Consider the following 23267-nt stretch of genomic DNA (forward strand, 5'->3'; position numbering starts at 1 on the left):
GTGTCATACGTGCCCCAGAGAGAAGCAGGTTTTGTCTCTTTCCATAGCCTTTCAGTCCTGGGCCCCTCACTAACTGAGAGCCACACCCTTCCTTTTTTTCAAATTCAGTCTAGCATTCATCCATTTAGTATGTTATGGTTTGGGGGGTTCCCAGAATACTTGGTAGGGGAAAAGAACAAGGAGAATATTCCATCTGGTTTCCGAATTTAGGGTCAAGATGATGGAGGTGATTTTTTTTTTTTTTTTCTTTTAAAGTCACAGTAAAAGCTAAAACCTGATGAGTAACTTTGGGTCAGGATTATAAGACTGAAGTGAGTTTAACGTGTCCTGTTGACCTGTAGAGATTGCCAGCTCAACCTCCTTTTAACAAAGAGTATTTAAAGAAAAAACAACTTCAAACTATTGTGTATTTATTTTCCTTCTTTTCTGAACTGCAATCAGAAGTATCACTCGTTTCTAAGAGGACAGTGATTTGTCAGAGACTCCCTTATATCAGAGAGATTCATGGTGGACACAGTGAGACCCAGGCTTTCCCTGGGAAAGTGAAAGTCCCCAGTCTGCCTTTTGGGTGCTCTTAAGTGGAGAAGCTGGGCCCCCCATCAGGCAGATCCAAGGGGAGGCTCAGAAACCGCTAACACCTGAGACAAGGCCATTTCCGGAATATTGGATTTGTAACTCTGAGAAGTGGTCAGTTGAGATCGTGAAGTGATCGGGGTCTTCTTTAGGTCTTAATGCAAATCATGTCCAGGGACTTGGCATAGGGTGGGAGTGAGTCTTCCCAACAAAAGGAGGTATACTGGAATTGTTCTCACTGAGTTTGGGATGGTGGAACATCAGGTGGTGGGTGGGGTACTTAGATCTCGGACTCTGGTACAAGCGCTCTTTGTGAGAAGAAGCCAGAGAAAAACTACCGACAAAATATATTCCTTTACTTTAAAAATAAAATGGCAACCTTCTGTGTGTATGTTTGAACAGGAGTAATTGCTTTGAATTTTGGAGCAAGTGCTATTTAAGGCAAACAAATGCCTTTTAGGGGTCTAGAAGACCTACTTTTGTTGGCTTGAGTGTTATGTAGTACAGCTCTGTGGCGTTACAGGTGCTATGTTCTGTTGATTGGTATTCTTCAGTATGAGGCTCAGTGTGCTTTAAAAAAAATTTTTTTTAATGTTTTTATTTATTTTTGAGAGAGAGAAAGATAGAGCATGAGTGGGGGAGGGGCAGAGACAGAGGGAGACACAGAATCCAAAGCAGGCTTCAGGCTCTGAGCTGTCAGCACAGAGCCCTACATGGGGCTCGAACCCATGAACCACGAGATCATGACCCCAGCTGAAGTCAGACATTCAACCGTCTGAGCCACCCAGGCGCCCCTCAGTGTGCTTTTTAGAACCACCATTTGAAATTCCTAGGATGACCTAGAAGAGGAGTTTTGCTTATTCTTGCTTTTGGAAGGAAGGCATAACTTTGTGACATTGGTTTTAATTTCATGATGAATAAAAAGGAAGGAAGGAGGAGAACTGGCTTTGGGATTGGCTACAGAAAATTTCTTTCCTAAGAACCCCAAAGACCATTTTGTGGGGCTTAGGACAAATACTTTTTCCTCTTTCCATAAGGGCTAGCTTGCCTAATTCTAGTCATATCTTTATTGGATATGTTTATCAGGATAGCATGGATGTCAGAGTCACCCAGCCTATAGGTTTACATATATGAGCCCATTAAAGTTAAGCCTTGACAAGTAATAAAAATGCAGATTGCTTGGGTTATAACTTCCCCTGTGAGCTAGTTCTCACAGCTAGTTTTTGGCAGACATAGGACTTGAACCCCAGGTCTTTTGACCCTAATCTGGAGTTTTATTTTGTTTTTCCCTTTAAGAGTGTGAAGAGTTCCTTTAGTTTACTGGTCTGCTGTAAAGCAGAGAGGGGAGCATGTGGAAACGTGTGGTTTATTCAAAAGACCTATTAACACCACCAAACTCTAGTCCTTTGTGGTAGCTATTTGTAGCAGTGTTTGTATTAGTAACCATATTAATAGCTTTCTGTGTGTGAAGTCATTTTTCTAAGCATTTTATGTGGATTGTCTTATGTACTTCTTACAACTACCCTTACATGTATTTTATTTCCCCATTTTACAGAAAAGGAACCTGAGGGTTAGAGATTAAGTGGTACTTTGCCCAAAGTCCTATAGCTAAGAAACAGTGGAGTTGGGATTTGAACCTAGTCTGATTCTAAAGTCTGTATTTTTAACTTCTAAAAATCATAATTCCAAATTACATTTCTTTGGCTGGGTTTACAGTAGAATGGATCATTTCAGGGGACCATGCTATTGCTGATATTTTTTGCCCAGCTACCTGGTTGGCCTTGTCTGTTTGGTCCTGCTGGGTATTTGATCCAATTTAACTTCTGGTTTTGGATTCTTACAGAAGAGACTGAATTTGTACCATTGTTGAGGCTTTGCTGTAGACTCACAAGTCTGTAGGACCTATGGCTTGTTAGAAGTAAAACCAATTGTAGTCATGGGGCGCCTGGGTGGCTCAGTCGGTTGGGCATCCGACTTCAGCTCAGGTCACAATCTCGCGGTCCGTGGGTTTGAGCCCCGCGTCGGGCTCTGGGCTGATGGCTCGGAGCCTGGAGCCTGCTTCGGATGCTATGACTCCCTCTCTCTCTGCCCCTCCCCCGTTCATGCTCTGTCTCTCTCTGTCTCAAAAATAAATAAAACGTTAAAAAAAATTTAAACAAAAAAACCCCAATTGTAGTCTTAAGGGAAAGTACAGTCTTAAGGAAATAGCAGGGCTCACTTTATGTGTGGCCTTCTCCTGCTCCTTCTCACTTTGAGAATTCCTTGATTCTTTTTGTAGTGAGATCCAGTGTTAACTCACTTGAAAATATTAAGAAAGGTGTTGGCCTGGACTCCCGTGACTTTCTTGACTCTAATTGCCAAAGTCGGTTAATGGTTTGCAGATTCTGGTCTAAACCATAATTTTTGTGTGTGTATGGCATGGAGAAGACTTTGCTTAAGTCTGAGTTGTGAAGCAGTGTTCTATGGCTTGCCAGCAGCTTCATTCTCTCCCCCTACTTCTGCTTGCTTTTTCCTCCCATTTGGTTCTGTTCTTCCACTTATATCTTATATGCAGACATATAAATAAGCCTTTAAGGAAAAATGGAAGCTTCCCCTTCCCCCTTTTCCTGTGATGTTTGGGCAGAAAGCTCAAGGACTGTGGGAAAGAAGGACTGGACTGTCCATCTTCTACTGGGCTTGTATTTTTTGGGCTTGACAGCATGTAGTAGAAAGAACACAGGCTTTAGAATGGAATAGATCTGAGTTGATATTTGGAACTTGCTATTAACCTAGACCTTGGGTAATTTCTTCACCTAGAGCCTGTTTTCTCATTTGCAGAACTTACTTCCTTAGGGTTATAAGTATTGCCAAGATAATAAATGTAAAACATTCAGTAATTGTTAGTTCTTTTCACCTTCCCTTTCTCCTTGGTAATAAACTACCAAGGCGTCAAATAAGGGGTCAAGAACTTATTATAGCAGATCTGTAATACTCTATGCCCTATGTCCCAGAAACACTGGTCTAGGTGGGACCTCCCTAGTAAATAGAGTTGGAGCAGGGGAACCAGCTCATCCACTCCTTAGAACCCAGTTATGCTCTTGATCCAGTGAGTCTCATCTACTAGTTCACAGAATAGTTTTGGGCTGAGGCATTACCATTAAGTAATATAATTGGGAGATAGAAACTAACTCCTGAAACAACTTAATACCTCACATTTGTATGATGTACATTATCTCACCTGTTTCTCTTAGCAACCCTCAGTTAAACTGGGCTGGTGATGTTGGCATCTTACAGATGAGAACACGGCAGTGACTTTCTGCCATTGTTGGCTAGTGGCAGAGCCAGGACTGGGACCAGTCTTCTGAGTCCTATCCCACACAGCCTCTGCTTCTGCTCTCTTTCAGGCAGAAAATCTCCCCATGCTATTAGGCCCAGGAATCTGACCCTGTCTTTCTGCTTAACTGTGCTGTCCTCTTCTCCAAATTAGAGCCAGGTGGTTGGCCTTTAAAGCCATGAACGTGGGGAAGGATCGTGCTTCCTGGCCTAGAGCCTTGGGTAGTTTTCCTACAACCTTCCTTAACCCCTTCTTTTAAACTAAAGCTGTAGGGGTAAAAAGTGGCCGTTTATGGGTGACATAAAAGTGGGTGACAAACAGTTTCTCTGCAGCAGGGAGTGTTTTCACTGTATGCCCCATAATAGTGGTGGTTTGGGCTTTTATTAGTAAAGGAGATTACAGGGCAGAGGCTGCCAGAGTGGTAACTGCAGTCTGAGCCCTGTTGAAGCCTAGAACTGGAAGAATCTCTCTTGGGCTTAGAGTCCTCTTAGTATGGAAGGTTCATAGGTCATCGTACATGATGGATAAGGGCAATGGTTAAAATGAAGCAATAGAGAGGAAAAGGGAGCAGCTTTTTTTTTTTTTTTTTTTTTTTTTTTTTAATGAGGTTACTTTTCATTAAAGACCCTTGAGTGGCCTGTTGGGATATAGGGTGGGAATAGAAGAACTTGGCAGTGGACCGGAAGGAAGAACAGGAGTTGATAAGTGTGACTGTGGGAGCGCAGAGCCAGGGTAGAAGGAATTTAGACAGGGTTGCCACATTCTTGGATTTAGGTACTGGATCCGCTGGAAGGAGCTTAGTGGTGGAGGACTAATTAGGGAGTTTATTGGGCACCTGTCTATCTGCTCCTCTGGGTGCTCTTGCTTACAGAATGCCGAGTATACTTTAAAGCACACGGGCCCAAGGGCCCAAGCATTTGTGTTTGGTGGGGCTCTGGGGAGCGTGGGAAAGGGAACTGAAGCAAAAGGCTCAGCCTAGGCTAGTCCCCACATGTCTTCCCCACTACGACTGTTGCATTGGTTTCTCAATGTCTTTGTGGGCATGCTGGGACTGGGCTTTGAGGTTTCTGCCTTAGAGGTGGGAAGGAGGGGGAAGGGCATTCCAACGACATTTCTCCCCCCCCAATTTGGTTGCTGGGAATAGGGGGTAAATGAATCTTTATCCATATTATAACCTACCCCTGGTTTTGTACAGAAGTAGTCTATGACAGTAGAATCCAGGTTTTAGTGAAAACTACATCCAACGTCCAAATACCTGAAGACAGAGCAAAGTCCAAAGGGCATTTGTCACATTAAGCAATTCCAAGTCATATTTTATACATCACTCACTCCCTTCTATTCCCAGATTGTCCTTCTCCCAATACCTGCCCCTGTTCCTCTTATTTTTTAATATTTTGTGTATATATTATTTTCCTCTCATTCCCATTTTTCCTTCAAATATTTCTGCAGCTGTCTCCTTCCTGCTTCCTCCTTGCTGTGGTGGCTGGGATGCTTCTCCCATGATTTTTTGAATCTAGACTGGGCTGTTCTCTGTATTAAGCCAATCAGTTACGACCTTCTCTTAACAGGTGTGTATGGAATTATGTTTCTTAAGAATAAAATTTTTAAGTGTCTTTTTTCTTTAGGGGGTTGATGAGAGGGTGGTGAAGGAGGGGAAGAGAGTTTATTTTAAAACCTGCCTCTTTACATGGTATATTGTGAGCTGGCCATAAAATCTATAGCCAATTTGTAAGTGAGAAACCTTGTTCAGTCCAACAGTATGACTACAGTGCCCCTCCATTTACTGGCCAACTTGCAGTTAATGTAACAGGATAGGGGGAACTCTTCATTTTGTATAACTATCATTTATTGTATAACTAGCACACCAGCCCTCTAGATACTTGGATATTACCCTGAGTTGGAGTAAGTAAAGATGAAAAATATAGTTGGTTTATTAGAGCTTTCTGTAGAATAACAGGGATGTAGGAAGTTCCAGCAATTGACTGTCTGGAAATTAGAATATGAACTACTTCAAGGGACAGTTTCAGAGTTTGAGCCTCATGCTCATTTTCCAACTCCCCAAGGGAGGCAAAGGTCGCTGCACGGGTGCGTTTTTACATATGGAATTTTTGTGGGTTTTTTTGCTCCCTTGTCTCCTTTAGCCAAGGCACACGGTTTGCCTTCCAGTATCGTAGTACAGTTTTGAAACATAGAAAGGCCCCTTCATGAATGTATTAAATATGGGGGCCTTCATTTTGTTTCCTGCATAGTGTATTTTGCCACCACTGCAGCAATTTCAGTGTTCAGATTTGAGGAGGTTGAGGAAGATCTGTGGACCTGTACTGCTCCCTTACCTCTAACAGTGGCTTGCTCTTGCAGGACAGCGAGTGCTGGTCTGTAATGTGGAGTTGCAATTTTCATTGAGTTGATGCCAGCAAATTTTCCCAGGGAAAAATAATCTAGTTTTAATCTCCTGTCACGACTGCAGCCCTTAGCCGTATTCTCCCTCTTGTGCCAACAGTATAGACTTGGATCTAGTTGCACCTTTCCATTCAGTAATTATTTCTGGTGAGGTGTTTACCAAAGGGTAACGGGCAAAGGATCCTGCTTGAGCGGACACTGGTGATGGGCTCCCAGGCTTGATGGTGGCTGGCTTTCTGCATCGCAGTAAAACCACAAGAGGGCATCTTTGGCTCTGGGATTAATGATTCATCTGTCTTCTCTGACCTGTGACCTTTTCTCTCCTCTCTCTTACCTTCTCCCGGTAGTGTGAAGTGAGGGGGGCCTTCTCCCTCCTTGCTCCTCCCTCTGTGATCCACACCTTCCTTTTTACCCTGTTCTGCGGCGGCTCCGCCCTTTACCTTCATGGACGACTCAGAGGTGGAGTCGACCGCCAGCATCTTGGCCTCTGTGAAGGAGCAAGAGGCCCAGTTTGAGAAGCTGACCCGGGCGCTGGAGGAGGAGCGGCGCCACGTCTCGGCGCAACTGGAACGCGTCCGGGTCTCACCACAAGATGCCAACCCACTCATGGCCAACGGCACCCTCACCCGCCGGCATCAGGTAACCCATCAGACCTGCAGGTAGGACTCTCCATCAGACCTGCAGGTAGGACTTTGGCATGGTCATAGAGAGGCTATGATCCTACCTGGGAAACTACTTTTCCTCATGGTGCTGGGCTGTCCAGTGCCCATGCTTCATGGTGAACCTATCCAGGGGTGTTAAATACTGATACAAGACACAGGGGATATTGCTGTTCTGCTGAGTTGAGTGGACTTATCTCGAGAAGCATCCGTCTGACTTCTGTTTTGCTGGAGTGGGGTTTCTGGGTTGGGATTCTAGATCATATAGTTTTGAGCTGTAATCAAGTTACTTCTGTTTTCTCTGATTTTTTCCCCCCAACTTGGTATCAAAAATTCAAGAAAGTAAATGTCTGCTTAGTGGTTGGCACAGTTGGGCATCTTGTATTCTCGGCTCCAGTTCAGTCTCCCTCAGGGAACAGTCTGCTTAGAAGGTGTGGCAGTGTCCATAAATTGTGTGTTCCTGCTCCATATTGTCCTTGCGTGCTTGTTTTGTTGGCTTTGCAAATCATGTCTTGGAGGGAAGGGATCATTGGTTAGAGCTGGAGAAGGAGCATCGTGCTGCTATTTAACCCAGATAACCACAGGAGCCAGTGGTCTCTGGGTTGGCTGACTTTGTGATGTGACTTGGGGGAGTTGGTGTTAGAAATGAGAAGTATCTTGTGTTTCCTATGGTTTCTCTGGTCTGACTTTGCTGTGATATAATCTGTCTGAGGTTATGCGTGCGTTCGTGTGTGTGTGTGTGTGTGTGTGTGTGTGTGTGTGTAGAGTAGGCATTGCCCAGTAGACTCCATCTTAAGAGATCTCCTGTGGGAACTAACAACAGTGCTTATGCTCCAGTTGCCTTTTTCATTGATTATTTATTTTTTAAGACAGAGAAGGTCCCTCGTGCTGAGGAGCATATTGAGTGAGAGGACAGAAGTCCATTTAGGGGATGATCAGGAACTTGGAGGCAGTGTGTTTGCAAGATTCCTAGGATTTTTATAGGAACCAGAATTGAGGGGCAGGAATGAGAGGTATATATGGAATGGGGAGAGCAGGACTGCTCAGGCTTGGAGGTGGTGGGGAATTCCAGGATTTAGTACAAGATTTCTCTGTCTCTTTTTTATTTTTAACTTCTGTTCAGCAGTGAAGCCACACCCTTCCTTCTTCCTGAAAATAATATTTAACTTCCTCTCCCTGCAGCATTACACTCCCTAGGTAATGGGAGAAGGGTGGGGGAAGTCTCCCAAGGTGGCTGGATCTCACAGTTTTCTATTGGAAGAGGAGCAGTCAAATGTATTTTTACATAGTATAACGTTGTCAGATTATTTCCTGCTGCTTAAGACAGAGCATCTTGTGTTCCGTGGCTCTAAACATTGGTGAAGATGATGTTGAGACAACTGTCTGCTTGAGGGGAATTGGGGTACTCATTTTCTTCCTATTGGAAAGAGAGACTCCTATCTCTTGCGTCTCTCTGATATGGAAGTTTCCAGTGGTAGTAGAGCATGAATATGGACGGAGCAATAAAGAAGGCCTTTGGAGGGGCGCCTGGGTGGCTCAGTTGGTTGGGCATCCGACTTCAGCTCAGGTCATGATCTCGCGGTCCGTGGGTTCGAGCCCCGCATCGGGCTCTGTGCTGACCCCTCAGAGCCTGGAGCCTGTTTCGGATTCTGTGTCTCCCTCTCTCTCTGACCCTCCCCCATTCATGCTCTGTCTCAAAAATAAATAAACACTAAAAAAAAAATTTGAAAAAAAGAAGGCCTTTGGAAACTCCCCAACCTAGCCTTATATTTTTAAGGACTTACCTGAGTCTCTGCTATTTACTCAGTCAATAGTTTTTGAGTGCCTGTTATGTGCCAAGCATTGGTCAGGGCACTGGAAATACATCATTGAACAAAACTGACCAAAAAATGAAAAATAAAAATACAACAAACATCTGCCCTCATAGAGCTTACCTTCTTATCCTCCAAAGACCGAGTCTGCTAGTACCAGGCCCAATTCCAGTTTTGAGGAAAGTGCTAAAACTAAGGGGTGATGTTGTTCTTTTATAAGTACTTGACAGAAGGACTCCAGGCCACAAATATCATTTTGAAAGCCCTTTTCCTGTTTGGAAAAAAAGATAATTTGTATTTGATAGAGCAAAGGAAGGCCACAAAATGAATTATCTCCTTGTGGGCTGTGTTTCAGAACGGCCGGTTTGTGGGCGATGCTGACCTTGAGCGACAGAAATTTTCAGATCTGAAACTCAACGGACCCCAGGTAACTTCTTTGGTTCACAGTCTCAGCTGTTTCATTTGTATCTTCTTCCTTCCCCAGCCTATAAGAGCTTATGGGTGTCTTGTAAAGTACATTGTAAGTACCCCCCCCCCCCCATTAATTAGGAAAATAAAAAAGTGGAGCTTCAATGTATAGATGATTGTATTTTGGAATGAATCTTAATGGCTGTTGATCCGGTATTTGATCCCTCAATTACTGCATCCCTTTTCTGGAATGGGCGTGCTTCTATTTCCACCTGAAATCTGGTTGGTCTTGAGCCTTAGGCAGTTTCTGAAGGGTACAGAGCCAGTCAGAAGATGGCTCTTTTGGGGATTTTTCTGGTTCATCTTAAAAGTTCTTTATTGGTTGAATTTCTTTTTTGAAGGATCACTCATATGTAGATGTAGCCATGGTCAACACAGATCATATTCACTTTGACGACCAGAACTGGGAAGTTAAATCTGCTGTCTGCTGTCTCTGTCACTTGGGTGTTGATGTGGCTATAGTTAACTCAGTTTATATATATATATATATATATATATATATATATATATATATATATATATATGTGTGTGTGTGTGTGTGTGTGTGTGTGTGTGTGTGTGTAATATTTGAATGTTTATTTTTGAGAGGAGAGACAGCATCAGCAGGGGAGGGGCAGAGAGAGAGAGAGACATAGAATCTGAAGCAGACTCCAGACCCTGAGCTGTCAGCACAGAGCCTGACACAGGGCTTGAACCACAAGCCACAGGATCATGACCTGAGCCAAAGTCGGACACTCAACCGACTGAGCCACCCAGATACCCCTCAGTTCATATTTGTTAGATGACTAGAACTGGGAAATTATAGCTTCTGCTCTTTTGTAGAAGTTCAAAACGTGGGGAAAGCAACCCCTCTGAAAATCCTGGGGCCCATGGAAGATGCATGAGAAGTCTTTGTCTCTAGGGAGACTGCTTGTCATTGGGTTGGACTGTTGATCTTTATGGCTGTTTCTTGCTTTTCCTCTTTTCCATACAGGATCACAGTCACCTTGTGTATAGTACCATTCCCAGGATGCAGGAGCCAGGGCAGATTGTGGAGACCTACACGGAGGAGGACCCGGAGGGAGCCATGTCTGTTGTCTCCGTGGAGACCTCTGATGATGGAACTACTCGGCGCACAGAGACCACAGTAAGCTAAGACTTATACGAGGTCGGGGATGATGGAGGAGGTCTTCTTGTGGGCTTTACTGGAAGGGATTAAGAACTTAATTAGGGTGGGGGCACTGGGGTGGCTCAGTTAGTTAGGCACCTGACTTTAGCTCAGGTCATGATCTCACAGTTCATGAGTTCAAGCCCGATGTCGGGCTCTGTGCTGACAGCTCGGAGCCTGGAGCCTGCTTTGGATTCTGTCTCCCTCTATCTCTGAACCTCCCCTCTTTGTGCTCTCTTTTTCCCTAAAAAAAAAAAATAAACATATAAAAAAATTTAACAATTTAAAAATTAAAAAAAAAAAATTAAGGTGGATGAAAGGTGTTGGATGTATGTAGTGGAGGCATAAAGAAAGTGGTCTCTGGCCAGACAGGGAATATAGAAGAGATCTGGGAAAATCTAATGGAATGGGGAAGAAAGAAAGACCTTATAAGGTCTATAGTAGCTTCCTTTATAGGCACAGTTACTGTCAGTGCAGCTGTCCTGCCTGGGGACTTCCTCTAAGATGGAGAGGAGGGTAGATGGTAAAGCGTAAGGCATTTCTAGATAAAGTGGTTTGGCAGTAGGGGTTTATTTCATTTCTTTTTTTTTTTTTTTTTTTAATTTTTTTTTTTTTTCAACGTTTATTTATTTTTGGGACAGAGAGAGACAGAGCATGAATGGGGGAGGGGCAGAGAGAGAGGGAGATACAGAATCGGAAACAGGCTCCAGGCTCTGAGCCATCAGCCCAGAGCCCGACGCGGGGCTCGAACTCACGGACCATGAGATCGTGACCTGGCTGAAGTCGGACGCTTAACCGACTGCGCCACCCAGGCGCCCCTCATTTCTTAGAGCAGTCTAGAATTTAAGCTTCTATTGTTCACTCTTTTCTCTTTCCTTACTTGAAGGTCAAGAAAGTGGTGAAGACTGTGACAACACGGACAGTACAGCCAGTCCCTATGGGACCAGATGGGCTGCCTGTGGATGCCTCATCAGTTTCTAACAACTATATCCAGACTCTGGGTCGTGACTTCCGCAAGAATGGCAATGGGGGACCTGGTCCCTATGTGGGGCAAGCAGGCACTGCTACTCTTCCCAGGAACTTCCACTACCCTCCTGATGGATATAGCCGCCACTATGAAGATGGTTATCCAAGTAGCAGTGACAACTATGGCAGTCTGTCCCGGGTGACCCGCATTGAGGAGCGGTATCGGCCCAGCATGGAAGGTTATCGGGCACCTAGTAGACAGGATGTCTATGGGCCCCAGCCCCAGGTTCGGGTAGGTGGGAGCAGTGTGGATCTGCATCGTTTTCATCCAGAGCCTTATGGGCTAGAGGACGACCAACGTAGCATGGGCTATGATGACCTGGATTATGGCATGATGTCTGATTATGGCACTGCCCGACGGACGGGGACACCCTCTGACCCTCGCCGACGACTCAGGTAGGGAAGAAAAGGGGAAGGTAAGGGTCTTTTCAAAATAGTGAAAAGGGACAGCTCTTCTTCTTCTTTTTTTTTTTTTAATTTATTTTGTTCATTTTATTTGTTTTAGAGAGCAGGTGGGGGAGGGGGTAGTGGGAGAGAGAGAATCTCAAGCAGGCTCCACGCTCAGCAGAGTCCATCGCCAGACTTGATCCCACGATCCTGGGTTCATGACCTGAACTGAAATCAAGAGTCAGATGGATGAGCCACCCAGGCTCCCCTCTTCTTTCTCCAAGTGTTTTTCAATAAGAGACACTTGTGTCTTCCCTTCTGTGATTTTACTAAATATTGACTTGCTTTTTTGTCTCTTTTTCATTATAGAAGTCATATATCTAATTATAGAAAATGACTTGTGATGGTTATTGGTCTATATCCTGAAGAATGGCCTTTGCTTCTATGCCAAGAGTTTCTGCTGTTTCTGCCTAACCCCCAGTTAGAGATAGGCAGCATCACAAAGGAGCTTGGTGCCTGGGGCTGTGGGACACTCCTTTGCTCTTGTGAATTTCTTCAGCATTTGATTTGGTATTCAGAGTTGAGGGTTTTAGGCTTTCTAGGCCAGAATAGACAGTGAAGGGAGAACCCTCCCCATGGTGATTTTAATCTCAAGTTAAAAACAAACCTTGATCTCACAAAAGCCCAAATTGACACTGTGTTTTGGTTCTTACATTTGATTATAAAATGAAATGGGGGTGGCATCCTTTGAGGGTGGTACATTAGTGACATTCTGAAAGGTCACTAAGCAGCTGCCTCTTCTGACTTTACTACTCATCCTGGAGGATTCTTTGGTGATCTGAAAAAGGGCATGATTGATGTTTGGGCTGGTAGATGGTTTGCCTTGAGAGAATGCTTTGGAATGGGGGTTGGCAAACCTTTTCTGTGAAGGACTAGATAGAACCATTTTAGGCTTTGCGGGCCATGTATGATTTTTGTTGTGTGTTGTTGTTCTTTTTACAAACTTTTAAAAATATAGAAGCCCATTTTTAGCTCTGGGGCTGTGCAAAAACAAGTTTGGCCCATAGGCTGCCAACTCTGCTTTAGATTAAATCAGAGACATAGTGTTTACTAGGCAAGGAAAAATAAGAAGTAAAGGGGAAGATGTATAGATGTCTTGATGGTAAGGCTATCCTAGCAGCTGTTGCTGAATTTCTCTATGGGATCATAACCTTCTAAAGCAAATGCCTTTGTGCTCATTTTCCTCATATTAGGTAGCTTTGGTTAATAATGAACTGGGCTGGGCCCAGGGGTAGAGGCCCCATTATCTAAGCCTGAGTCACTCACCTTTTAGGTATTGTATCATTTGGACAGCTAGTCCAACTCCCATGTGACTCACCTTTCATTGGGGGGAGGGGGCAGTGGGGTGGGCATCAGACCTCAGCTGGTGCAACTTGGAGCACTGGTAGATAACAGCTATCACCAAAGAGTCTGCCCAGGGTGTTGGCCCTTCTGCTTGTTAACAAATCTGCCTTTCTGACTTCCTCATTAGTAGAGTGATTGGACCTAGGCAGGTGTGGGTGGCCAGCTCATTCCCTGCTGTCCCTTGCTGTGGCAATTGACATAGAGAGCGTCTGGGGCCTGGTTCTTGGGTCTGTTCCAGGGTGGCACTGGACTTGGAAACCTGCTTGACTAGCAAGAACATTTGCTGCTTCCTGCTCTAGGCCTAGGAGAGTAATACAAGGTCAAACGGAAACAGTAAGGCAGAATAGTTAGTGGAAAAAGCACTGAACCAGAAGACTTCTAGTTGTGCCTTTGCCACTAGCTATATAGCCTCAAGCAAGTCATTTAATCTTTCTGGGTACAGCTTTGTTATTTGTAAAACAAGGGAAAGAATGTCATGATCCACTGCTTGTAAAAGAAGGAAATACAACTGAGTGACCAACATCTTGGTTATAGCAATTGTTTTTGTGATTGGTTATATTAAAACAATAACCAAAGTAAAATATGCTCACTAAAAACTAGAAAACCCAGAAAGGCACACCATCCATTGATAAAGACCTATGGATATAGGTTAACATTTGGTGTGTTTCCTTTCCTTTGGTGCGAGTTCTTTTTTCCTATGCAGGTAAACATACCCTGACTTTCTTTTTCTTCTGCTAAACTGGAATCTTACTTAAAATACTGTTCAGTAGCTTATTTTTAAAACTCAACTTTATAACCTGTTCATTTTGTTTCAATGATATTAAAAAATAGTGATTTTTACTAAATGCTTCGTCCATCTGAGTTGCTGTTGAGTGGTTGATGTTGACAGCTTTGAGGCAGGCCCTTGGCTCCTGGCTAACCTTGAGGGTTGGGCTTACAGTGGGAGGGGTTTTGTGGAACAAACAACAGACTCGTTTGGAGAGTTCCACACAATAGATTCTCCTCTTTCCTATGGGAGCCAAAGAGTGAGATGAGCTCACAGATAATGGGTCTCTTCCTTCCTGGTGGTTATGAATAAATAATAGTGTGACAGATTCACCCTCTAGTGGTTGCTGGTAGTACTGAAATAGGAAGAATTCTGGTTAGACTTCTCTAAACCTTCAGTTGCTTTGTTTTTGTAGTTTTCTTGGTGACTGGGTATCCCAAATGCTGTGGTGTTCTGTAGCCTCTGTTTTGACAGAATCTGAGGTATTTAGAAATTAGAGGCTAGAAATCCTATCTCAAACATATTTGTTGAATAGCAGAGATGACGTTGGGGTGGACTGTGAAAATTAATGTTCAGGCTCATACCAAAGCGAAGTCCTCATGTGATGTACCAACAAGGCATGTACTGTTTTTACTCTTATCACCTCCTCTCTTATAATTTCCAAAATAAGATAAGGAGAGGCTTAAATAAGAAGTGTGTTTAAGGGTCTAATCCCAGCAGCTGTTTCCTGTGTGTAAATGCCTCATTTCCTGTTTAGCTAAAGGCTTGTAAGAACTGTTCTCAGACATTGTTTGCTGACTTCTTTGGTTTAACCCTGTCATCTGAGGGTTTATTTCAGTCTCTATCCAGAGAGGTTAGCTGTCAGGTATCAATTTAAGTGCTAAGCAGTCAGGATTTGGTTCTTTTTTTGTGATTAACGTCTCTGAATATTTGTTACTCTCTTCCAAGCTAGTAAACTTGATAGGAAAAAAAGGTAGTTTTAATCTAAATGCAGATGCCTTTAAAATTGTTACCTTCTCTCCTTAAGAAAAATTGATCAACGCATCATTTATGCAAAGGAGAGGTAAGATCTAGCGTACTGGAGCTGAAGTTACTCTTGCCTTGGAGGTGAGGGGTAATGGGAGCTCACCGGGAAACCAGACTCAACAACTTGATGTGTTCATCTTTCCTCTTGGTTTTTCCAACACTGCAGGAGCTATGAAGACATGATTGGTGAGGAGGTGCCATCGGACCAGTACTATTGGGCTCCTCTGGCCCAGCATGAACGGGGAAGTTTAGCAAGCTTGGATAGCCTGCGCAAGGGAGGGCCACCACCTCCCAACTGGAGACAGCCGGAGCTGCCAGAGGTGATAGCCATGTTAGGGTTCCGCCTGGATGCTGTCAAGTCTAATGCAGCTGCTTACCTGCAACACTTGTGCTATCGCAATGACAAGGTGAAGACCGACGTTCGGAAGCTCAAGGGAATCCCAGTACTGGTGGGGCTGTTAGACCACCCCAAAAAGGAAGTGCATCTTGGAGCCTGTGGAGCTCTCAAGAATATCTCTTTTGGGCGTGACCAGGATAACAAGATCGCCATAAAAAACTGTGATGGTGTTCCTGCCCTTGTGCGATTGCTCCGAAAGGCTCGTGATATGGACCTCACTGAAGTCATTACTGGTGAGTTACAGGCACAAGAGGACTGCTCGGTTGGGGTTACTCTTACCCCTAGAGATGTTGAGAGCTAGAAGGATTTCCAGTCCTTTTATTTTTGAGTCAAGGTCGTGAACTGGTGGTCTTTGGGTCAAATCCATCTCACAGATTTGTTTGGATCACACAAGGTTTTCAAAATTTTAAAGAATTGGTTGCTGATGTTTAAAATTCAGAAGATTTCACTTAAAATTCCAGATTCTTGGCTTCTGGTAAAAACGTGCAAGGATTGGTAACAGTAGGCTTATTTTGCTCCCTGACAGTTGGTCTGAGCTGATTGGTACGTGTGCGCTCCGGTTTGCAATAATCCTGAACGTATTCTATTGCTTTTAGCCAACTACTGCCATGTAGGAAGTTGTCTCCCAAACACTGAAGCTGGGTGTCTGCCGTTTTTCTACTCTCTTGTAATTTCTTTTAAGTATCTGCTTCTGACATACCTGCCTGGTGTGTGTAGACAATCGAGCTTGTGGCCCTTGCTTTAGAAGAGTTGTTTTTCATGTTGTGGGTCGTGATCCATTAGTGCATATTAAATACAGTTTTGTGAATCCCAATCAGTATTTCAAGAGAAAGAAATAACAAAAAATAGGGTAGATTATTAGTTCTCAGGACTGATCTTGCCCATCAGGGGATATTTGCAGTGTCTGGAGACAGACAACTTGGCTTGTGGGGAGTGCTACTGGCATCTAATGAGTAAAAGCCAGAGATGCTAAACATCTAACAGTGGACAGGTCAGCTTCCCATAACAAAGAATTATCTGGCCTAAAAGGTCAGTGGCGCTGAAGTTGAGAAACTCTGGTAGTGATAGCCCAGAGAGCATTGCTTATAAGTATTACTTTATGAAATTTTATTTCATGACATGTATGTATGTATGTGTATGTTGAGCCATAATGTATATTTCTTACCGTGAGTCACAAACAAAAGCTTAAATATCAGTATAATGTATCTGGTTATACCAGATTATAAAGTATTGGGGAAGACTGAGAAATGATGGAGTAGGGGATTCTCTTTGGCTTTCTTCAAACATCCTGTGTTGGGTGTTGGAGAGGTTATCTGATGAGTTGTCTCTGCCAGGAACCCTGTGGAATCTCTCATCCCATGACTCAATCAAAATGGAGATTGTGGACCATGCACTGCATGCCTTGACAGATGAGGTGATCATCCCACACTCTGGTTGGGAGCGGGAACCAAATGAAGATTGCAAACCGCGCCATATCGAGTGGGAGTCAGTGCTTACCAACACAGCTGGCTGTCTTAGGTAACGTAAGGGCTTCAAGAGTATGAAGATTGAAGTTTTGAGGACTAACATTTTTTTTTTTCTTTTTAAATTCTTCAGCCTGTCACTCAGCCTCCATTCCTGTGACTGGAGGAATGACTCTGACTCCAGCCTGTCTTCTACCTTTGTCACTACTCCTTTGTATGCCACATACGTTCGCTACGCTGGTTTACTTGTTGTTCCCTGCACATCCTCACTTCTGTGCCTCTTTGACTTTGTTCATTTAATTTGTAAATGTTTGTTCAATATCTACCACATGTAAAGCAGTTGTCAAGTCCTGAGCTTGGAGCTTTTGTGTGTGTCTGTGTCCCTGTCCTCAATGATATGTATTTCAAGTAAGGCTGCAATGAGTGAACAAAAGGAGTACAAAATGTACTAGAAGGGTAGGGGGAGGAACTGTTCTTCCTTCAGTCCACATCACCCCTGTCTCTTTTATCTTTTTTTTCCTACAGATTTTTTTTTTTTTTAAGTAATCTCCACACCCATCGTGGGGCTTGAACTTAAAACCCCAGGATCAAGAGTCGCACGCTCTACTGGCTGAGCCAGCCAGGCGCCCCTCCTTATTTATCTTTTGAGGCTAAACTCAAAAATGCCTTTATTTCATGAAAATTTTCTTGATACCTTCTTTCTCTCTTTGGAGTATACCCCTGTGTTCTCTGCCCCATTCTTCATTCGTCCTTCCATGAAAGAAGTATCTATTCTATCTTAAAGCACTGTTAACAGTATAAATGTCCTGAAAGTAGGGATTGTCTTAACTTTCTCTAACCGCAGTGCCTTGCTTATAACAAGTACTCACTATCCGTTATAGTGAAAAGAAAAGATACAGAGGAGGCTTGTAAATGTTGAAGATATCAAGGGAGGATTTCTAGATTTGAGTCATCTTGAAGCCTCTCCCTTTCCCCTCAGGAATGTCAGCTCAGAGAGGAGTGAGGCTCGCCGGAAACTTCGGGAATGTGATGGTTTAGTGGATGCCCTCATTTTCATTGTGCAGGCTGAGATTGGGCAGAAGGATTCAGACAGCAAGGTAAGTTGACAGCTGAGTGAATTCCATTCACAGCAACCATGAGGCACCAGTAGTGCAGACCCACCATCTCAGGCTTTCAGATGACCTGAGGTATCTGTACCAGCTCCTGTTCCCTAAAGCAGATGTTCACCATGGTTTTCTTTAGAATTTCCTTCACCTGTATAATCTGTTTTAAAGCTGTTTAGCTATATTTCCAAGGTTCTATATTTTCCTAAGTAGGAAAAAGGGTGACCCTTGGTTTTGTGTCACACACCAAATGGTGGCAGAAACCTTCCAGTAGCCTGAGGCTGCAAGGATTTTGAGAGGCTTGGTGCTCTTAAGAGGCTTTGTGAGAGATGACGGATTGGGCTATGCTTTTGGGGATCAGTATTTTAATACTTGGATCATGGAAACCTGTACTTGCTGGGAAATCACTATAGGCATTCTCCTCGCTCACCGAGCCCTTTATCTTGTGTCCCCAAGCTTGTGGAGAACTGCGTTTGCCTTCTTCGGAATTTGTCATACCAAGTTCACCGGGAGATCCCACAGGCAGAGCGTTACCAAGAGGCACCTCCCAACGTTGCCAACAATACTGGGCCACATGCTGCCAGTTGTTTTGGGGCCAAGAAGGGCAAAGGTGAGTTTTGGTTCTTTGTTCCTTGCTCTTTAATGTAGGATGGGAAAGGGAAGGAACTCTTTTAGCTTTAGGCACAAAATACTTGCTGAGCAGTACACGAGTCTGCCTAGTCAAGGATATCTCCTCGCTCTGCAGCTGCTTCCCCAGTGTCGTGTTCTCCATTCATGGTGGTGATCATGGTGGTGGTGGTGGTCATTGGTATCAGTTTGGGGGCAGTGAAGGACGAGAACTCAACTAATCTGGGGCCTTCTCCCCCATTCCTCCTTTGTGTTTCCTGTGTTTTTCTTTTCCTCCTTGCTTCCCTGCTTATTTGCCCACGATCCTGTTGACATCTTTCTCCTGCATTTTTCTTCCTTCATTTCTCTCTGCTTTCCACCTTGGGTGACGCACTGGAAGATGAGTGGTTCTCCAGAGGTGAGTGGAATCTTTTAAGGCGCTTATGGACTTCTAATTTGCATGCTTTGGTTTTAGCTTCCCTAGTGTTTCCTAACCCTTCCCTGTGGATGCATGTAGGAAAATTCAGTTGAGGAGGACCATTGAAACAAGTTCAACTCTTTGGAGCTAATGGCTCATGGCATGCTATTTCTGGATAGCAGACCCAGGTCTCAGAACTCAGGACAACAGCAACAACAGTGCTTATCCTTATCTTACCTGTCTGCTGCCTGTTTTCTGTCCTTGTTTCTGCACAGCCCCCTGCTGGGACAGCTTGTGGGGGGGGACCTTGTTTTTTGTTTTTTTTCCCCCCTCTTGATGTATCTCTGATCCAAAGATTTTGACTGAAGAATAAAAAGTACACTATGTGGACTCTTTCCTTTCTTAAACTTTTTCCCCCTCCCCTCCTTTTTTTAACTTCCAAAGGGAAAAAACCCACAGAGGATCCAGCGAACGATACAGTGGATTTCCCTAAAAGAACTAGTCCTGCCCGGGGTAAGTTATCTTTTTCTTTTTAGTCTCCAGGGATCTCGGTCTCATATATATATATATAGTTCACAGACAAGCGTTTGGTAGCCTAACAGTAGACTCTGCAGTATGATCACTGTTCTCTGTCCTCCTACTCTGGGCATGGAATGATGGTGGAGCACTGGGAAACTGGTATTGTAGCAGTAACTTAGGAAAGATGGCTTGCTGTGGCAACTTTTCAGATTATTGGAGGATGGGTAGGGTCCTGAACCCATCTAGGCCAGAAACGGAGGTGCTCTAAGTAACCACTACTGTCCTTAGGACTGTAATTGTTCTAAGAAGCCTCTTTCTCACAGTTTGGGTGTTTATGTTTACCAGTACAGTGAGTTTAAAATTCACAGTTCTTCATGGATGTAAAAATTTTAGATGTTGTTAAATCTAGGATAGGCTTTGTACTTAGTCATAGTAAAGGTAGACAGAATGATTCAGTTAAGTTAGAAATAATTCACTTGAGATGAGGAATCTTTAACCCTGAACGGTGTCAGTGGGCACCTGAATGCCCTGAGTGCCAAGGCCAAAGTAGACTGTGGAAGAGAAGAGACAAAGAGGAAAGAGAGAAAGGAGTTGCATATGAGTTGAGGTCTGTTCTGCTCTTCCCATGGATGAATTATTCTTAAGAAGGCATGGAATCAAGCCTCTGAGTTTGCTCTTGGGTGAGTGGGAGAGTATAGGGGGTCTAATGGTATAGGAGCATAAATCTATCAATCCAGAGTACTGAGGCTGAACTTCAACCAGCCAGAGCCTGGTGTTTAGGTAATGACTAGCATCCCCTGCTTTCCTGCCCTTTCTTGTGCAGGCTATGAGCTTTTATTTCAGCCAGAGGTGGTTCGGATATACATCTCACTCCTCAAGGAGAGCAAGACTCCTGCCATCCTAGAAGCCTCAGCTGGAGCTATCCAGAACTTGTGTGCTGGGCGCTGGACGGTGAGTACCTTTCAGAAAATAGACTTAGAGATTGGAGAACTTACCTAACTAGTTTGCCACCGTTTGTAATCTGTTCCACCTCTTCTTGTGTGTTACTTCCAGTATGGTCGATACATCCGCTCTGCTCTGCGTCAAGAGAAGGCTCTTTCTGCCATTGCTGACCTCCTGACCAGTGAACACGAGCGTGTAGTGAAAGCTGCGTCTGGAGCACTGAGAAATCTGGCGGTAGATGCTCGCAACAAAGAACTGATTGGTAAGGAGTTGGATGCACACGGTTAATCTCAGTATCAGTACCAAGCCTTTAGTCTGGCAGATGCTAAAGAGTTATTATTGCAGTGACTGAGAGGAGGGATCCTGGCTAGTCCTCCATAGTTTGTGGTTCTGAGGGTTCTAGTTTAATGGTTCCTAGAAAGACAAGAACTGGTAACTCTTCAAAACTAGAATAAAAACAGCTATTCTTCATTAAGCACTTGCTTTGTTAGTGGGCGTTGTAACATATTTGATATAAAGTATTCACATAGTTTCAATGTGACTAAAGGGGAGAATAAATAAAGGAGTAAGAAGGACCATATGTTCATGGCTCTTCTGATACGATAACCCCATAGCAAAATGAAGTTGATTCATGTGGACAGTGAATTGCACTTAATATGATTGATGCAAGTAAGTACAGTGTTAGGCTCCATATACTGGACTTGCTTTGTTCTCCCTGCACACAGTCCTTCTGTCTTAACGCTGTAGGTAAACATGCTATTCCGAACTTGGTAAAGAACCTGCCAGGAGGGCAGCAGAGCTCTTCCCAGAATTTCTCTGAGGACACTGTGGTCTCTCTTTTGAACACCATCAATGAGGTTATTGCTGAGAACTTGGAGGCTGCCAAAAAGCTTCGAGAGACACAGGGTATTGAGAAGCTGGTGTTGATCAACAAATCAGGGTGAGTTTAACACTGAAAATGACAACTGGAAGAGTTTGTGTGTGAGAGGGGAGTTACTAGGAAGGAGCGTTCCATGTTTGCTTTCTTATTTACATATAAAATGTGAAGAGATAATGCTGTCTTAATGTTTTGTCTTAATGTTGAGCTATAAATTGATAACAGACCTGTTGCATCAAACATTTTTTTGTGTCACTGTTTGGGACACAGTACAGAACTTGGTGAATACTTGATCTTGCCCATTTCGGCATTTCTTCTTATGTTACATTATATTGGAGAGTACAGGCTCTCAGCTTCCTCCTTGGTCTTAACACCCAAATTCCATATCGTATTACTTTCCTCAAAAGGAACCGTTCAGAAAAAGAAGTCCGAGCAGCAGCACTTGTATTACAGACAATCTGGGGATATAAGGAGCTGCGGAAGCCACTGGAAAAAGAAGGATGGAAGAAATCAGACTTTCAGGTAGAGTAACTCTTGGGCCTGAGACTTGACCCTTTTTTCCCTTGGTTTCACGTAACACTTTTGTCTTTGGTTCCTTCCTCCTTACTATTGCCTTAAGTCCTGCTTTATCCCAAGTCTTTCTGAGTAAGGAGATCATTCAGTTTACTCCTTCCCCGAAAAGAACGATGCTATGCTTCATTTGGTGCCAGAATAGCTGTGGTTCTCCTCGGTGCCACAGCCTGCTGTCCACATTGGTGGGGACGAGGGAAGATGGCCTGTTTGACTTTTCCCCAGATGTGCCATAGCCCCTTGAAGGAATTTACTGGAAACTAGGTCACCTTCTGATAGTGCGAGTGTTTGGTACCTCTGTAATCTCCTGTTCAGGAACATAAATAGAAGCCACAAAACCCTCATTTGTTTCACTATGTAGATATTTAACCCATATGAGGTACCTTTTGGGAAGAGCTATATTTGGGAATAGGAACCTAAAGATCTGTGCCCGTTGGGAAATAAAATGCGGGTGAGTTCAGTATTCTGTGACATTGTTGCATTTTATGTTTGCTTCCAGGTAAATCTAAACAATGCTTCTCGAAGCCAGAGCAGTCATTCATATGATGACAGCACTCTCCCTCTCATTGACCGGAACCCAAAATCAGGTACAGTGTCTGGGGGGCGTACCCCTCTGCTTTTACTCCACCATGGCTATTCTTCAGTGGGCTTACTTCCCGTGGAATAGAATACGTATTTGTTACTGCATGAGCTAGTCTTTTGGTAGACGGTAATAATACTTTACCTTAGGATTGTACCACAGAGGCTGGTAAGCCTGAGCATTAGAAGAGAAAACAGGCAGTAGCCTGGAAGTGATCCTGTCTTTGCTTGCGGACTTACAACTGTTTTCTCTGTTTGAGAGATAATTGACATATATCATTGTGTAAATTTAAGTGTACAACATAGTGCTTTGATGTATGTATATATTGCATAATGATTATTTTTTGGTTTTTAAATTTCCACATAATACCATGTAATATGTGGACTGTTGAAAAATTAGAAAATTCAGGTAACCAGAAAAATAACAACAAAAATCACTTATTTCTGTTACCCAGAGATCACTGCTGCTATTTGTGGTTTTATCTTTTAAACACTTTTGCCGTGTGAGCAAATAAATTTTGCGCCCCAAAGATGAATTAGCGTATTTTATGAAACATTTTCTTTTTCATGAAAGTGTGTGCTGTAACCCTTATTATCTTGCTGACACTTGGCTTTTGCCTCCATTAGGGTTCTCTCTCTCTCTCTCTCTTTTTTTTTAAGGTTTTTATTTTGAGAGAGAGAGAGATTGAGAGAGACAGAGTGTGAGCAGGAGAGGGGCAGAGAGAGAGGGAGACAGAATCCAAAGCAGGCTCCAGGCTCTGAGCTGTCAGCACAGAGCCCGACATGGGGCTCGGACTCACAAACTCTGAGATC

General features: G+C 43.7%; 1 protein-coding gene across 8 annotated transcripts in view; it reads left to right on the plus strand.

Moving 5' to 3' along the window:
- The window catches only part of CTNND1 (catenin delta 1), a 47993-nt gene that overhangs the window by 17808 nt on the left and 6918 nt on the right, over positions 1–23267 (plus strand). For 5 of the 8 annotated variants that reach the window (XM_030331242.2, XM_030331238.1, XM_030331240.1 and 2 more), the window contains exons 2-16: positions 5336–5454; positions 6634–6925; positions 9112–9183; positions 10198–10350; positions 11258–11793; positions 15147–15610; positions 16712–16895; positions 17820–17937; positions 18400–18553; positions 19412–19480; positions 20310–20437; positions 20540–20690; positions 21176–21368; positions 21713–21827; positions 22375–22462. In XM_030331242.2, coding sequence (XP_030187102.1) covers positions 6731–6925; positions 9112–9183; positions 10198–10350; positions 11258–11793; positions 15147–15610; positions 16712–16895; positions 17820–17937; positions 18400–18553; positions 19412–19480; positions 20310–20437; positions 20540–20690; positions 21176–21368; positions 21713–21827; positions 22375–22462 — 2620 coding nt within the window. In that variant the 5' untranslated portion in view covers positions 5336–5454; positions 6634–6730. The remainder of the gene's footprint in view (positions 1–5335; positions 5455–6633; positions 6926–9111; positions 9184–10197; positions 10351–11257; positions 11794–15146; positions 15611–16711; positions 16896–17819; positions 17938–18399; positions 18554–19411; positions 19481–20309; positions 20438–20539; positions 20691–21175; positions 21369–21712; positions 21828–22374; positions 22463–23267) is intronic. The other 3 variants (XM_030331244.1, XM_032594889.1, XM_030331239.1) reach the window with 2 other exon arrangements.

This window comes from Lynx canadensis, chromosome D1, assembly GCF_007474595.2.
Source record: "Lynx canadensis isolate LIC74 chromosome D1, mLynCan4.pri.v2, whole genome shotgun sequence".
NCBI lineage: Eukaryota > Metazoa > Chordata > Mammalia > Carnivora > Felidae > Lynx > Lynx canadensis.